The sequence below is a fragment of the Cibotium barometz genome, chromosome 9 (genome assembly GCF_041138505.1).
Source record: "Cibotium barometz isolate CiBa-2024 chromosome 9, ASM4113850v1, whole genome shotgun sequence".
Lineage (NCBI taxonomy): Eukaryota > Viridiplantae > Streptophyta > Polypodiopsida > Cyatheales > Cibotiaceae > Cibotium > Cibotium barometz.
The window spans coordinates 33,435,899-33,452,804 of NC_141054.1; the positions used below are offsets into that span (position 1 = coordinate 33,435,899).

A 16,906-nucleotide genomic window follows, 5' to 3' on the forward strand; every position below is an offset into this window, starting at 1 on the left:
GTGGATGGTTAGATTGCGCTCCGGAAAGGTAGCGCATTTTCTTGCTATGGCGAGCTACGACAGCGAGAGAGACCAAGAACCTTGGGACCAAAGTGCACCAGGCAGTCCAGCTAGGGCATCAAGCATGAGTGTACAAGGGATGTTCCAACAAATGATGCGAGCAATCGCAGACCACAGTACCAACTTGGAAGAGCAGAAGGCGCAGATACTGGCTCTGGAAGAGCGCACCTGTCATGACCCTGTGAAAGTGGAACAGCATAAGTGTGAGCATGGTGGTTGGTGAGCAAGATAAATGTAAGGTAAATTTTTAAAGATGCATACTTGGGAGTCCGGACAAAAGAAATATGTGTGGACAGTCCCAAGTATGAATGGGGACCAAGGTTTTTAAGTTTCTAAGGTTAACAAATCTTGGGTGGCCCTTAGAAAGTTTAATAAACTTTAAAGGGCCACTAAGATATTTATGGAGGGAGGGCTACTCCACTTTTGGAGTACACGCCTCCTTTCCATCCCTCTCCATCTCTCTCTCTTGCTTTTTGGAAAAGAGAACTGGGCTGGCTGCGTGGAGAGAACAGGTCGGCTGGCTACGTGGAGAGAGACTGGTACAGGTTGCTGGCTGCGTGGAGAGAAGCTGTACAATACAGCAGCTACAAAACGACTAGTACATGTTGGTACAAGCAACTGCAGGTACACACTGGTACGACAGGTACAGGCTGCTCTGCAGGCTTTCTAACGCAGGTGGCTGCAGGTCATCTGACACAGACAGGTACAGGCGAGTACTGTACAGACAGTCCTGTCCAACAAGTACAGGCGGGTACAGTTCAGTCCTGTTCAGCTGGTACAGGCGGCGCATCATAAGGACATACGGCTATAGACAGGTTCCGTCCGGTTGCTACTGACCGGCTACAGATACAATTCTGAGGCGGCTACAGGGAGAATAGTACAGACAGGTACACACGTGTGCTGCAAGTACAAACCTATACGGATAGGTGCACACGTGTGCTGCAGTCACTGACACAGGCGGCTGCAAGTACAGACTGGTACGGTCAATCCCTCCGGTGCAGAACTGCGCATAACACTTGGTAAACTCTGAACATATCTTTCTCTCTTTCTTTCCACTGGCTTATGTCTGCTACAGAGTTGTTTCTTCTGGCCCTTTGTGAGAGGAGGGGTATGGCAGTTTGAAGGGTGGAAACAGAGTTGGACAGTGGATTTGTACTTGGGTTGAGTTTGAAGCCATGAACATGGAACAGCCAGATGCGTGCTCAAGGCTGCCCTATTGTATTGTCTTGGTTGATTAGAGGAGACTACAGTGTGTTGCTTTTGTGGGACATAGATCAGTATGTGAATCCTCTATGCTAAGAGATCTTGAGGGCTGCCAGATTGGACATGCAAGTTTACTTTCCTTGATTGGCTTTGTTGTACTCAGTTAAACTTTCCATTGAATTTGAATAAAGAAATACCGAAAGGGGCGCCAAGCTTTGGGGCCAACAGGTGTCGTTTTCCTTTTTGTTCTGGAGCATTCTAGCTCCTGTTCATTTGTTATTTGTCTGGACTACAATTGGATAGGTGACTGCTAGTCTACCGCACTTTGGTTTCTACCAGAGGCCGGTTTCAAGGTTCCGTTGCCGGGACCCATCATCAACTTTCTTAAGGGGGGGAGCTCGTGGTTGTCTCGAGAAAAGTCATTGCTGAAAAATTCAGCAACATGTCAAACACAGAAGATGAATATTTTTATGATGAAGAGGAAGAGCAAGAGGAATCTCTTGAGAGAAATGAATCTGAGGATATTCTTGCAGGAGAACAGGCTGCAGAAGATGCACAATATGAGGATGTAACACAGCCAGAAGATATGCCTAGTAAAGAGTGTTAGACATCATCCCCTACTTGCTGGCTTCCTATTTGGTGTCTTATTTTAGCCTCTAGGGCTGACCATGTTAGTCAGAGGGGTTGGTCACCCCTCACTCATATTTTACCCATATTTGTTCCCCATTTTATGGTCTTGGGATTTTCCCCAGTCGTGGAGGTATTTATCACTAGTCGGCTGCCTTCATGTAGAGGTATATATAGCCGGCATGCCTCCCTCATATTTTACTGCTTGCATTGCTTGCCTAGCTTGTCTAGCTGCAGTCCCTCACTTACAAGGTTCTCCCCTCTTGCTCGGGACATGTATTCCTTTTGATGATGATATTGAGAGCAGGTTCTCACCTGTGTTTCCTCTCCATCTTTCTCTCTCTCTCTCTCTCTCCTGTGTTTCCATTTTCCCTTCTTCCACTGCACATTCTATCATGGTATCAAAGCGCCGGTGATTTTCAGCGTTGGATGCTCCCTCCTATACCTCTTCATATCTGCGTTTTTTCCGCCCCTGAACAGACCTGCGTTTTTGCGTTTTCAGCAAGGGCAGCAGCACATAGGTTGCTGCGTTTTTCTTCAAGTGGCTGTCTACAGCAGTTTTCAGCAGTTCACGGCATTCATACCCCCCCCCCCCCCCCCCCCAGTGCTGGTTGCCTGTTTTGTACAGGCCAGTAGGAGCATATTTGCTGTTTTTTTCTTCTACAGGTTTCTGATGCTGATTTGCTGATCTGAGGCTTGGGTGTACCTATTTCTTCAGCATTTCCATATTCAGCCCCTTATACCTCTGTGTTTTCAGATTTGCAGCCATGGTTGCTGCGTTTTTTTTGAACCGATCTTGCTGGTAGCTCTACCTTCAACTGGGCTTCATCTGTTGGACCCCAAGGTACCTTCTCTTCAGCGTTTTTCCTCATAGGAGGTGTGGACACTGGTTGGCCTGAATTTTCAGGTTTGTAGCCCTTGTTTGGCTGCGTTTTCTTCTCCAGTGGACACAGATCACTTGCAGAGGGTTTCTTGATTGGATTGTGGCTTTGGAGGCAGTTTGGTACTTGAGGAGGATTTTGAATTTCTGATTTCAGTCAGCGTTTTGCTGATTTTGAAGCATCTATACCTGTGTTTTGTTCCTGGCCTACACAGTTTCCCGGTTTCTACATGTTCCTTGCCTTCTGTTGGCGGTGGAGTGCTGTTTTTGCTGGATAGCAGTGTTTTGGCTGCGTTTTGCTTCCCACAAGAGTTTTCTACACTCAGAGGGGACCCTTCTCTAGCTACTTCACTTAAGGATCAGTTTCGGGAGCTATGTTGTATCTGTGGAAACATTCTTCTTTGACAGGAGTTTACAGTTATTTGGAGGAGAGCAGTGACCTTTTCAGAGATCCTGAGCAGAGTTTATTTTGTCCGAGCTTGTGTTCTTTGCAGTATTTGCAGAACAAGGAGGGTGTTTTGCCCTTTTGCAGTGTGTGATCCTTTCACATGGATCTTTTATCTGTTGCTGATTCTTGGGATCTGGTTCTACTTTTGGAACAATCTTCCGCTATCCGTGATGCTTTTGAGGACTTTGTTGCCACTGCAGTTTATATTCCTGCTTCCCTTCCTCATTGTGAGGAGTCCACCTCTGCCTCTCTTTGTGATGCTTCTGAGGATGCCCCTCCCCCTGCCAGTTCTGATGGCTTGTTGTTTTGGAGGATGGTTTTTTGGACCCGGTGGGATGCTTTGGATCTGTGGTTGGTAACCGTGCCTGGAGCACAGTGGTACTTCCAGAGTTTTTTGGATTTGGATCAAACAGGTTGGGCTTGTACCAGTCCGATGATATCATTTTTCAGAGGGGAACGTGGAGTCCTTTCATCTTGCGATGCCCACCTCAGTGGCGTGTACTTATGTACAGCATTGGGCAACTCATGTTATGGAGTTTGAGCAGATGGACCCCATATTTTCTACAGAGTCTTTACATCTTGCGATGTCGACCTTTTCAAAGGATGCTTTTATACAGCATTTGGCTACTCTTGGTACAGAGTTGGAGCAGATTGACTCTATTTCTTTTGAGGGTTCCAGTGAGGAGCAATTTGCTTCTCCCAGGATTGATTATATACAGGATCTGATCTTGGTTAGTTATGAGGTTTTTCATACCTTCTCCAGGCTGGGTACACGACATTCGACTTCAGGGAGTGTTCTTACACTTGGGTTTGGAACCATTATTTGGAGCAGCACGTCGCAACCTATATGGTTGTTTTCTTCCATAGGAACAGTGTACCTGGCAGCTTGCTCTGTTGCTTTTGTAGCTGAGTTGCTGAGGAGATTGCTTGTGGAGCTTTCTTGGTACCTGTTTCTACAGTCTTTCATCTTTGATCAAGGACGGCGTCTCTGGCTTCTTGGAGTTTGCTCAGCATCCGGTGCTGAGAGGGGGTGTTAGACATCATCCCCTACTTGCTGGCTTCCTATTTGGTGTCCTATTTTAGCCTCTAGGGCTGACCATGTTAGTCAGAGGGGCTGATCACCCCTCATAAGAGAGAGAGAGAGAGGGAGAGATGGAGAGGACACAGTATTGGGTCCCAATTACCCTCTGTAGGCCCCCCACCACCACGGATGGTGTATTTGCTTTATTAGAATGATGTGAATCTGAAAAGAAAATACAAAATTCTTGACCTTTCTTGGCTGGGAAATCCCTGCCCTTGACCTTCAGTACTCCACCCCTTTGCTTAGCAACTCCCTTGGCAAGTGATGGTTCCAATCTCCAAAATAGATCCTTTTGCACCGCTTAAAGCATGGCTCAAGCCAAAGACAAAGACAATTCCTCACAAAGTTTCAGGACCGAGGGACCCACGAAGCAGTATGGCTTGACAAAGAATTCTTTGACGACTATTCGGCTTTATTGACCGACTATTTGGAGACTATGCTGCTTCCGTCAAGTTAAGCAGAAGGGGATATCACATACATCCCACACTTGGATGCCACGTGGACATATCTGAACAAGAAGGTGCAAGACTTGGGGTGGAAAACTAGTCCCATGTGAGCCCAGTCCGGGACGAGTCAGCCAGGGTTCCACTCCATTTGTCCGAGGTCAGGTGTACATTGTCCTTCCTACACATGCGTCCAAGGTCAGGTGTGCATTGTCCTGCACATGAAGCGGTGTCAGTCCGCATTGTGAGTCTCCCTTTGGAATGATGTCAGTTGCTCTATGTGTTTGGTCTGTGACCAGATGTCAGACGACTGTGTAGATGTAGGTTTGCATTAGGTATGGGCATGGGGAAGGCTATGGGCCACCCCAAGTGGGCCAGGAAGGCCCCAAGCCTTGCCCACCAGCCCTAGTATGGGCTGGGCAAGCTATCAGCCAGCCCAAGGGGCCTGGCCAAGCAGCCGAAAGTGCCTTTGGGCCAACCCGGCCAGGCAGCCAGGCCAATACAGAAGGTATAGTGTGAACACGTTGGCTTATTTAGCATTAAATGCTATTTTTTGCAAGTCGTGGAGAGAAAAAGCAGCCAGCCGACCAGGTCTAGAAGGGGTATATAAACCCAAGACATAATTCAGTCCAACCCATCTCATAATTCACAAGGTGCTGAAGCTACTCAAAGGCCAGGACAGCCAACGGAGAAGCTAACACAAGGGTGAAGGATTGAAGGTCAAGGGCAGAGATCTATCTCAGCCAAGAAGGTTCAGGTTCAGTCTTTTATTTTAGATTTTGCATCATTCTAATAAAAGCAAATACACCATTCGTGGTGGGGGCCCTGCAGAGGGTATTCGGGACCCAATACTGTGTCCTCTTCTCCCTCTCTCTCTCTCGCTCTCTATTTTCTACACATCTATTTTCAATTTTGTGCGTTATTCTCGTCGTGAAACGTGTGCTGATTTCTGAGCATTGAAGTTACCGATCTCCTTCGAAGCTTCCGCATGTTACACCGAGCCCTCGAGTTTCTCATTCTTCAGAGTACCCCGCCACCCCGCCAAGCTACCTTTTCTAGAGATCTTTTGTCAAATGCCTTGGCCGCATTGTGAGCCCCAATCTGGGACATGTCAGGAATGAGCAACGTAGGTCTTTCTCAGCCTTAGAGAGTCTCCATGTGTCAATCCTCTTAATCCACTTGGAGAATTCATCATACAAAAGCATGTAATGTCAACCCCAGATTAGGTATTGCATTAGAAATGCATTATTAGAAAGCATTACATATGGGCCAGCCCATAAGGCAACCCTTGCATAAGGGTATGCCCTAGTGTTGATGCTTAGCATCATCCACCTCTCATAGGACCAGTCGGCACCCTGAATATGGCATATAACAGTCATTTTTCAACATAGATAATAGTTGGTCAGCATCTACTGTTGGGCCAGCATTTAATGCCAACATTAAATGCTAGGTGTTGATATTCAATGCTCATTTTTCACAAGTTGTGGGCTGATGACATGGCCAACAGCAGCATATAGTGTCATTGCATAAAACACACCATTCCTCAAAGTATTCAGCCAAGCAGTTAGAACATGTGCGCTTAAGTTCCCTTAGGGTTCTTGGAGCATACAAACAGCCTCACGCACTCCGTGCTTCAGTCCAAGGCAACATAGAAGATCCTCTCATCTTCAGCCAGAATGTGTGCATATCCTCAGCAGTTCTGGATTTTGCATAAGTGGCTTCAAAGTCTTCTATGGTGCTATTCCTCGTCCTTGCATTTGGCAGTCCTCAGGCATCATTCACATCATTGTACAAAGTTCTCCAAAGTAATACAAGCAAATACTCCTGCTTGCAAGGGGGGGCCTTCAGTGGGTAATTGGGACCCAATCTAGTGTAAACTCTCATTTCTCTCTCAACTCTTCTCTCTTAAAGTAAAGTGGATTGCATAAACTCGCAAGTTAAAAGAAGTCTTTGTTGCACGTTACGACGACAGTCCCATGCTACATTCGCCCTAGGAGGGTCATTCTTTCCTTTGGCAACTTACAGGAGCCCTCGCGGTTGGCACTTGCTGTCGATCAGCAGACCGCCAGCTTCTTGCTCCAAATTTGATTTTCATCAAGAGTCTCAGCGCCACTGCCTATGGGATTGCCCAAGGATGAAGCAGGTTTCGTGGCGGATTCTCGAGCTTTTTACGAGACACAGGGTCTGCCTGTGAAGTCACTTGGGGAGCCATCACGAGGACAGTTGAGGCAGGTCAGGCCCTCCTCTACAAGGATGCACTTCAGCTTACACAATTCAGGATCACATCCATCATAGCCTCTGTGGCTCCCGTGTTCCCCCTGGACCACCGATAGCCACACAGATCAGAGCTGGGAGATCATTAGCAGCATTGCAGCCTAGCACATCTGGCGTGCGCTCTGCAACTGCAACAAGGCCATTGAGGGCGCTATAGTTCATAATTTGAAGCAAGCAGAATGAATGAAGTAACACCAGAAGCAAATGCACATGCATCCACTAGCGATGTAAAAGACCTTCATGTTACCATAAAGAGATGGTGAGAGACGCAAGTTCAAGAGAATTCACAAATGTGCCAAGGATGGTGACATCTCACCCTGAGCAATTGCAGCAGTAAATAGCAGGAGAGGGCCAGCAAGAACCACGGAACCTTTTTCAAGTGTACTTTTTTGTTGTGTTCAAAGAAATTCAGTACATTTCTTCAAACACAGTGGGGAAAGTAAGTGCATTTCTATTCTGGATTCGAAGGGAAAAACCATACAAATTTGATATATCAAAAGTATCATCACCTTGAGAAGTACATCTTTATATTCAAGAAAGTTCATAAGAGATATACAGAATTAATCACAATTATCATCATAATTTCCAAAGAAAAAGAGCTTGTTTTTGTGGTGGTGGTTGTTGAAGGTACTTACCCACACGCCCTGAGAGGAGGCCTAGGACAAGCTCCACAGAAGAGTAAGTAAAGTTGAGCAGGATGAGCATCAGAAGCTTCTTGGCGCCACCGTCGCGGCTTCCCAGTCGCAGTAAACTGAGGGCCAGGCTCCAGATCGAGCTAGGGTTTTCCTGCAGTTCCCTCTGAGCTAGGGTTTTCTCTGCGTAGTACTCTGAGCTTTTCGCAGAGTCTGCGGGGACGAACTCACCCTTCCATACACCTTCGTCTGCGCTGAAGACCTGGGGGGCTCTGCCGCGATCCATGGAGACGATGCGATCAAGGGCGCGCCTAGATTTGGGGTCTTGAAAAGACGAAAGGCGAGAGAAGGCCGGGCCGGGGCCGCCTGCTGCGGCTGGGGCCAGATTGAAGGACGAGTGGCGAGAGAAGGTATGGTGATTATCATGGTTATGGTGGTTATGCTGTATGATGCTTTGGCTGTTGCTTTCCGCTGCTGCAGAGAAGCCATAGCCGAGTGTAGAGGGAGTATGTGTGATGGCGATGGTAGGAGACGGTGAGAGAGGTAGATTGGAGAATGTGTCGGAAGTCGAAGAAGAAGAAGAAACGTCTTCCATACCTTACCAAGAGTTGCAGAGAGCTCCTTGTGTTTCTGCAGTCTGGTTTGTTCCATACACATGCTTTACACACGTGAGAAAACTGTATTCCGCACATGTGCATTGAAATTTTCAAAGCCACGTTTTCACATCACCTTATATTTAGGCCCTCAAAAGTTTCAAGATTTTGTTTTTATGAGAAGAAAAAAAGCTTGAGTATCAGATTTCATGGGAGAAATCCTCCTTTGTGTTTGAGGATGAGAGATGGGTATTGATTAATGATCTTCTAAACAGGGTCTGATTGTATAAACAGAAGTAGGGCTCTGGATATTTTATGCTAAAGGCTCTGGTTACTTTAATGTAAAGGATTTCAGTTAATATATATTTACACAACCCATTTCTCATCCTTGCCCAACTTCATAGTTTACTCACCCCTCACAAACATATTCTTCTTCTTTTTTGGGAACATAAAGTTATATTATAAACTTCTCAACAGTTATTTAGATGATTCAAATGTATCACTTCCTAAACTCCCACCATTTCATTGTTTAATAGACTGCATATCAGATCCCACCTCTCATCCTCCCAAACAAAAGAAGATTGCTCCCAAGAAATATGATAACCTAGTTGCATACAAGCAGAGATCATAGCCTCTAAGGTGCAGCCTTTTGGAGATTGTTTCTTCGTGTACTCTCCTTTAGTCCATACTTTCACCAACTGGTCTTCTACGCAAGGGGTTCTCAATAAAGGTCATAATAGAGAGTTCCGTGTGGCTCTGGTACAGCCAACCCATTTCACCAACCCCAACACTTCCTTCCAGTTGTAGCACATAAAAAACTTGCAAAAGGGAGAACCTGTAATTTTTAGGGGAGCATAAGATAAAAGCTTATCTTTCCAACCTAATCCCATCCACATACCTTTAAGTAGCACATCAGAATCCTCAACCAATTCCCTTAACAACCTGGTCCAAGTCTTCTCTTGATGTAGGCATTTAGGCATAATCATAGCTATCCTGGCTTTAGCATGAGTGGGTAAGTGCAGAATCCCAATGCCTTCTTCCCTCTTAGGCAAGCTAAACTTATTCCAGGCTAACCAAGCTGCCATTTTTCTATTATTCCCCCCATTTCTCCATAGGAAGTCCTTAATAGGACCTACAATCTTCTTCCAATTACATTCACCAAAATCAAGAACAAGGCATAAAAACATAATGTAAACATTTAGCACCACATTGCAGATGACCACTCTGTCTCGTGAAAAGGAACCCTGATCTCCTCCCACTTCTTCAGCTTATTAAGGAATCTCTCAATAGCCCAGTTAGTCAACTATTTATTTGACACCTCCACTCCAAAAGGAACACCCAGATGTCTGACTATCTATCCCCTCCTTATTACATCACACCCCCATCTCTCCAAGTCAAAGTCATTATCTTCAGTCAAGCTAATGATCCTAGATTTATGAATATTGCACCTAGAGCCAGAGGCCTCTGCAAACTCCTGCACAATCCATAGAGCCTGCCTCAAGTAGCAAGGGATGTATAACTAGCTATTCCCCACCCCTCAATTTTATAACCCAGTCACCCTTCCTTTGTCACATGCATCTTCCAAAGCCACAATTAAGGGATGGGAAGCAATAGCAAATAGCAAGGGAGCAAGTGGGCACCCCTATCTCACGGACCTTCTAATCTTAAACCCCCCCACCAATCTTCCATTTAACATCAATTTAGATTGTCCACCCATTGTGAGGGTATAAATATAGGTAGCCATTCTGTTTCCAAAACCCAACCTTTCCATGACCTCGGCCACAAAGGACTAATGAATCCTGTCTCATAGGCTTTCTCCAAGTCAAGCTACAACATAATGCATTTTTTATCTCTTTTCTAGGCCACTTCTCTACCCAACATGGCAGCAAAGATGTTGTCATGAATAGATCTCCCTTTAATGAAGCCATACTTTTTTTTGGATATAACCTCTTATAATACTGGAGTGATCCTTAAAGCAATAACCTTGACCAGTATTTTGTATACCATAGTGAGCAAAGTAATGAGTCTCTAGTACCTATTAACAAGCTGCCTGCTTCCGGATGAGTCTCATCACACCCTCTTTCAAATCCTTATCCATTCTCCCAGCTGATAATCCATCCCAACCAAGAGATTTCTCTTTCCCAAGCTTTTGAAGAGCCAACCAGCATTCATCCATTTCCACCTCTCTCTCCAACCATCTGGCCTTGTCAACTTCCACTCTTTTGCTGACCAGTCCTAAGAGTCTTTTCTTTGCTTGGAATCTTCTTTGAGTGCAATCTTCCTTTAAACTCAATGTTGAGCCAAGAAATTCAACCCACTTCCTGGCCACTTGATCAATATCCCCCAGTTCTTGCCCATTCTCATCCCTAATCTGCCCCACCACGTCCCTATTTCCTTTTTCTTAAGATAAACTAAAAAGATACCTATCAGGTTTCTTCTTATTACTATAAGATTTCCATCTCATTCCTTTTTTTCTCTCTCCAGCAAGCTTATCATCCTCTCTTTTTAGGAATGTCTGACAGTTAATGTGCAAACTAACCTCCTCCTCGGTCAATTTCCCAATTTGTCTTTTTCTTTGTAGGAATTCCAGCTACTCACACCATCTCCTCCTTTCCAAGCCTATTGACTTAAAAAAACTTGTCAATTCTAGAAGAGGACCCAAAGTATCGAAGACTAAAGTAGATGTGGCCCGGTTCAGACACCTAGATCCCCATGTTCCATCCATCAATCAACCCCAACTTCCCACTCGGATACCCAAGCTCCATCCATCAGCCCCAAGACCAACTTCCCCCTCGGACCTTCCCAGTTCCTTTTCTCTTGCCCCATTAAAATGGTATTCCCCCCACACCTATCCATCTGTCTCGACACCATATTGAAATCTCCCAAAAGGATGCAGGGACACTGAATATCCAATTGAGGCTCCGCATTGAATGTCCTCGCAAAACAGGCTGTATCCACCTGCCAGTTAAATTTTCCCATAGAGCACGTTTCACTATCATCCACTCCTAATAGACTGGAAGGGTTCGAGTACAGCAAAGGGTTTGAGTTACTATGAGACTTGCTACCCCCAACTGCTTTGGGCATAGGCTTGCTTTGAGTCTTTTTGGATTCCTCTTTAATTTGTCTAAAGCTAGCTTTTCCCTTCGCTTTGTCAATAACTTTATTCCAACCTCCTTCCACTTGCCCCCCTCCCCCAAGTTCTAGAATTTCCTTGCCTTTCCCTCATTCCTCTTATTCTCATTATTCTCCCTATCCTCGGCTTTACTACCCCTGCTAGACTCCCCTTCCTTCGTCTCCTCATAGCCATCTTTTGCATGCTTCACTCCTCCACAATTTTTGGCTATATGTCCAAAACCACCACACCTTAAACAGGCCCCGACAAATATGCTGAACTTCACATTCTGTTCCATCTTCCCTAGCTCACCCAACTCCACTTCCAAGGTTTTAGGAGTCTCTACCAAAGTATTCCAAGTGATGCATACACTATTTAATTGACGACCACTATCTTCTTCCTTGGGGATATACATGGCCTAGCGCATTGTTAAGGCTCACCCTAACCCTCCTTGAAACACATCCAAAAAGAGATTACCTGGTGAACTGCAACTGTCGTAAATAAGGATCTTTCCAATGGCCGAGCTCGTAACCCTTGAGGTCTCCAAGCTCTACAACTCCTTGAGAAGCAATTCCACCGCGTCTCCCGCGACGAGCGTTGTCACACCGTCCCGTTGCACTACGGGTCCTCGTCCCTCCTCTCACGTCACTTCACTCACACACACTCACTAGCATGCATTAGGGAGAGAAAGATTAGCAAGAGCAAGACTCAATTGCACAATGGGAGAGTATGTTGTATTATGAGAGAAATTCACTTATATACAAGGCCATAAGTGTTCACACTCACTTAAATTGTGGCCGGTCGGGCACTTTAGGCTCACAAGAGGCCTAATGCTAATGACTACTCTCATAATATATCCATGAAGTACATCACTTAGGACTTCATCCTATCTTGCTACCACGCGCTCTTGAAGCGCGAATCGCCATAAATACTCCGTCACACCATTACAGGCGCCCGTCCAAGTTGTAGCTTTGAACACTATTGCTTCATATCATGAATGTAGGACCCTTTGGTGTATCTACCGTGACTCCTTGATGTAAGATAATGGCGGTAGCTCTTGTTAATCCTAGAATTGGATTAACACGCATTGGCCAGCTCTCCAAGTGCCGGCCTTAGCCAAGGCGGCAGACCTACAATCTCCACCCATATAGGGCAAGCCTCTTGCAAGCTCTTCTTCACATCGAAAAGAGGATCAAAGAACACAACATGTACAAATTTCTGCCCTTATGAAGGATCAGATAGTTGCACCACGATCTTATATCTTCCTACCTTCATTCTCTCTTAATCTTGCTTATTTTTATTATTCTTGCAGGAAATGGCACACATTCCATGTCTCATGACATGTTGGATTGGTCACGTTCTTATTTAGACTAGTATGTTGTCCAAGAATACGATCATAACATCTTGATGTTTGAGGAATATGTGGTTTATTATAAAGCTGAAAATCATTGTATCATTGGTAGGTTTAAAGGGCATTACCAAAAACTCATAATGACCAAACAGAGTCCTAAATGCAGTGTTATATACACATTATTACTTGATGATAGTCAGGCTTAAGGTCATTTTTGCCAAATACCCTAGTCCCTCCCAATAAGTCATCAAATATGTGAATGGAGTACCTATTCTTTATCGAAATCTTCTTTAGAGCTCTATAGCCTATACACTTACAGTAAGTGCCATTCTTTTTCTTAACCAAAGGTATGAGAGCACCATAAGGTGAGTTGCCAGGTCTAAATAATTCTCTCTCTAATAGTTATTCTTGGATTTATTTTTTATCCTAGCATATTGACTCTATAGGGTGCTTTACAAGGTGGTGTATTACATTGGAGAACCTCATCTTTAGGTCTACAATATGTTAGTCTAGGAGGAAATTTCTATAAGAAACAATCCTTGAACTTAGAGAGGAATGCTTGTTGTGGGGGCTAGGTGTAGTTTTCATGGCTATGACCTTGTTAACTAACACCATGTCAATTTTATCCCTCGTACATACAAAGCTCTCTTAGCCTAGGTGTGGCTGAGTAAAGGGCTAAGCTCTTCTTCCATTTGCCCCCTAGACACAAACCCTTGCTATCTTTAGTAATCCACATGGGATGTGTATCATAGTCAATCTAAGAGTTATATTGATGTCTCTAAGGCACACCTAATATAATGTTTATCCCTGTTACATAATGTCCACCCTTTAGTGGTACGGGGATTCTCAGACACTAGTGTGCCATCCTAGTGAATTGGTATCATGGGTGACCCCACACAATAAATACTGGTTACCTAGTGTTATTGGCATAGCTTGAGACCATATGCTCGATGGGTGTATGTTATTGAGGTGTAACAAGTAGTGCCATGCTTGACAACTATATTGTGGTTAAAGTGAAATAAGTGGATTGTGCTAGACAACTGCACACGGTCAAAGCGTAACAAGTCGCAATACACTCCATGCTAGATGATATGTATAATGATACTCTCATTGTAGTGAAACAAGTGGTATGTGTATGTTGTGTTTGTGCCTACTATCAACGTTTCATATTGGGATTAATTGTAAAGAAGGGCAATCAATTAGAACAACTAATATGTTTACGTTTAAGAGATAGAGGTGATGAGTAGTGCGCATGTTGCTCATAAGGAATCTTGTCTATATATCATATTATTTTGAATTATTATTTGTGATTTGATGATGAGTGCGAGGGTCACCAATTTAGGTGTCGCACGAGTTTTATTGTTGCAATCCATGTTTTATTGATAAAATATATACATGTAAAACAATCTATGTCCATAAGAACCCATGAGCCATGCCTGATCAGCCTCTAAGCCATGTTTGGACCTCTGAGCCATGCCGCCGCGCCTGATCATCCTCTGAGCCATGTTCGGACCTTTGAGTTTACCTTGCAGGTTATGACATCGATAGCAAGCATGATGTTGTTGTTATAGCATTTTCTTCTACACAATTAAGGACAGTTGTTTCCTCAAACAGGAGGACTGTCTTATAGGTTATCATATTTTTTATGCATAATAATCAGAGAAAAATATGCTTGATTTAATTTGTGCAGAAATCAGCTTAATAAATGGAATGCGCGAATGTACACAAGGTTATTATATGTGCAAATATGAACAAGGCTATTTTATCAATTATTTTTTATTGGCCACGTGCCAAATGTTTGTATAAATTATTCATGGGTGTTGCTATATTCCTAGCATATATGTTAGAAGAGTTTTGATTATTTACACTTAGTGTGTGAACATGCTCGAGTGCTTGAGCTATTTTTGTATAAGTGGAAAATCAAGCCCAATTTTGCATGCACAACTATTAATAGCTCCTTGGGATATATATTGAAATAAAATTCTCAAAATACTCATGTCGTGTGAAAGTGGAGCTACACGTATGAGGGGGAGAAGATTGCACCCAATAGTGTCTTGATGGTGATGTTGTTCTATTTCTCTTGTTTTTATACTATGCTATGCTCAATCATATCAATTTGATTCAAGTCTATGCTTTAATCTTTGATATATTTGTGAGTTTTTAATTATTTCTTCAAGAAGTACAAAAGGTCCCATGACAGTAGTATCAAAGCTATGGTACTTGCACTTGAAGAGAAAGCAAGAAGCTCACAAAATCCACAGGGTAAAGAAGACAAAGGCTCAAGAACTTATGGGCAAAGATTGGAAGGTTCACAAGAAATTTCTCAGCTCTACTAGATCAAGATTTTGATCAAGGGCTATGGTTTAATATCAACCTTGAGCATAAAACCACTTTTCTTGAAGTGAAACCACCCTTCTTTTCCCAAAAACCACCTTCCTCAATTCAAATCCTCTCCATAATCCATTAGTATATGGATGAAATCAACTCATTGAGGTGATATTTGGTCTAACTTTAAAATTGCTAAGCCTATCCTCAGCTCAATTTGTATAATGGAGGGCTCTCAAATTTTCTTCTCCCTTCTTCCACAAGAACCGCCCTGCGTTGGTGGTTTTTTTTTTAGAACAAAGAAAAACTTTTTTTTTTCTTCGCTATACTTTCCCAATTAAAATTTCCTTCCCACCTTTCCCTCCACGGCAACGGCAATGCCAATGCCAAACAACCGCATTCTTCTCTTTTCTATTACGTGCAACGAAATTTCCTCTCCTTTTTTTTGTGACGTGTGCCGTTTATACAGGTTGAGGACATGTCACTCTTTGTTGGTGAAGCTTCTATAAAGCTTAGTAAGATTTATTTCAAAGCTTAGTTCTAAAGCTTAAAAAGCTTAAAATAAAGCTTTTATATATTTTCAAAGAGGGCATTTGTGGGCAATTAAAATCTCAGCATAAAAATTTGTGATTTTAGGAGAATTTAGTGCAAAGCTTGGCATGAAGAAATTTTTACCTTGGTTATCTTCTTCGGTAAAATTTTAACTCTTTTGAAGACCTCTTCAACGAGTTATTATTTGGATTTATTTTGGCGTTGAGTTATCTTCCACATCATATGTATTTATTGAGAAATATTCTTGAGCTTTTGAAGATTTTAGGATCCATGGTTAATAGTTGATATTTTGACATCAACAAATATTATTTTTCCCACTTACTCTTTGACATACGAGCTTCCGACTTTTTATGAATTACAGGTGAAAGCTAAGTAATAACTACACTTTCTAAATTTTTTAAATTAACAACAATTAAAGTTTGATATTATATTATGAATTGAAACTAACTTGCAGATTAGTATATGGAAAATCTTCGATGATTCACCAGTTAAGTATTCGCCTTGTGTAATTTAATTACTTGCATAAAATAAAATTTGTTATTTGTCTACTCATTTTCTTCTAACTAATATTTTACACTCCAACCTAAGTAAGTTTCTCCATTTTCCATAATTTTAATCATCAGCAAATTAAAACGTCACATATGCTTGTGATATTTGTGTCCTTTTAATGATGTATTTTGTAGCAAAGCTATCCGACACTTAGTAAATAATTCCTTCAATATTTTTATGTAACCTTTATCTTTCAGACACTGATTCAAGCACTTTCCAAGTAAGCTTCTCATTATTATCCTTGCAAAAGTGATTATGCTTCAAATATAATCTTGTTGTATTTAATAAGTATAATATTTTTAATTCGATTATTAGAGAAGTTCATAGTTATATGACTAATTTTTTAGGTAAATTGATTTCTTATAATATTGTTGGAAGGTCTCTTTTGTAGCCGTGAATACAGATAATCAATTTCATACGAATTCGATCATTTGACAAATTCGTATCCTTTTTCATATCCGACTCTTGAGGTAACATATTTATTTTATTTGATTATTACTACAATAAATTTTATTTAACACTTTTTGTAAATTTCAAGGAGAGTTTATATGCATCAAAAGTAAAACTTCTTGAAGGAATTGGCCCTTCCATCTTTAACTATACTTTATGAAATTTTCACTATGTATTAGTCTTATGGTATGGGACACGAGATTAATCATGTGTGAAGGATTCAAATGCATACTTATCTCTAGATTTGTGTGGGATAATTTCTAATTGTATGGGGCACTATAATTTATTACACATGGAAATCCTTGATACAATGTCTTTTGTTATAA

The 16,906-nt window shown here is 42.6% G+C and overlaps 1 protein-coding gene across 1 annotated transcript in view; it reads right to left on the minus strand.

Annotated features, from left to right (window-relative positions):
• LOC147635497 (Cation efflux family protein) overlaps positions 1–8,335 on the minus strand; it is a 65,695-nt gene extending 57,360 nt beyond the window's left edge. The window contains exon 1 of the mRNA XM_086802796.1: positions 7,652–8,335. Coding sequence (XP_086658922.1) covers positions 7,652–8,243 — 592 coding nt within the window. The 5' untranslated portion in view covers positions 8,244–8,335. The remainder of the gene's footprint in view (positions 1–7,651) is intronic.
• Positions 8,336–16,906: the final 8,571 nt, after the last annotated feature.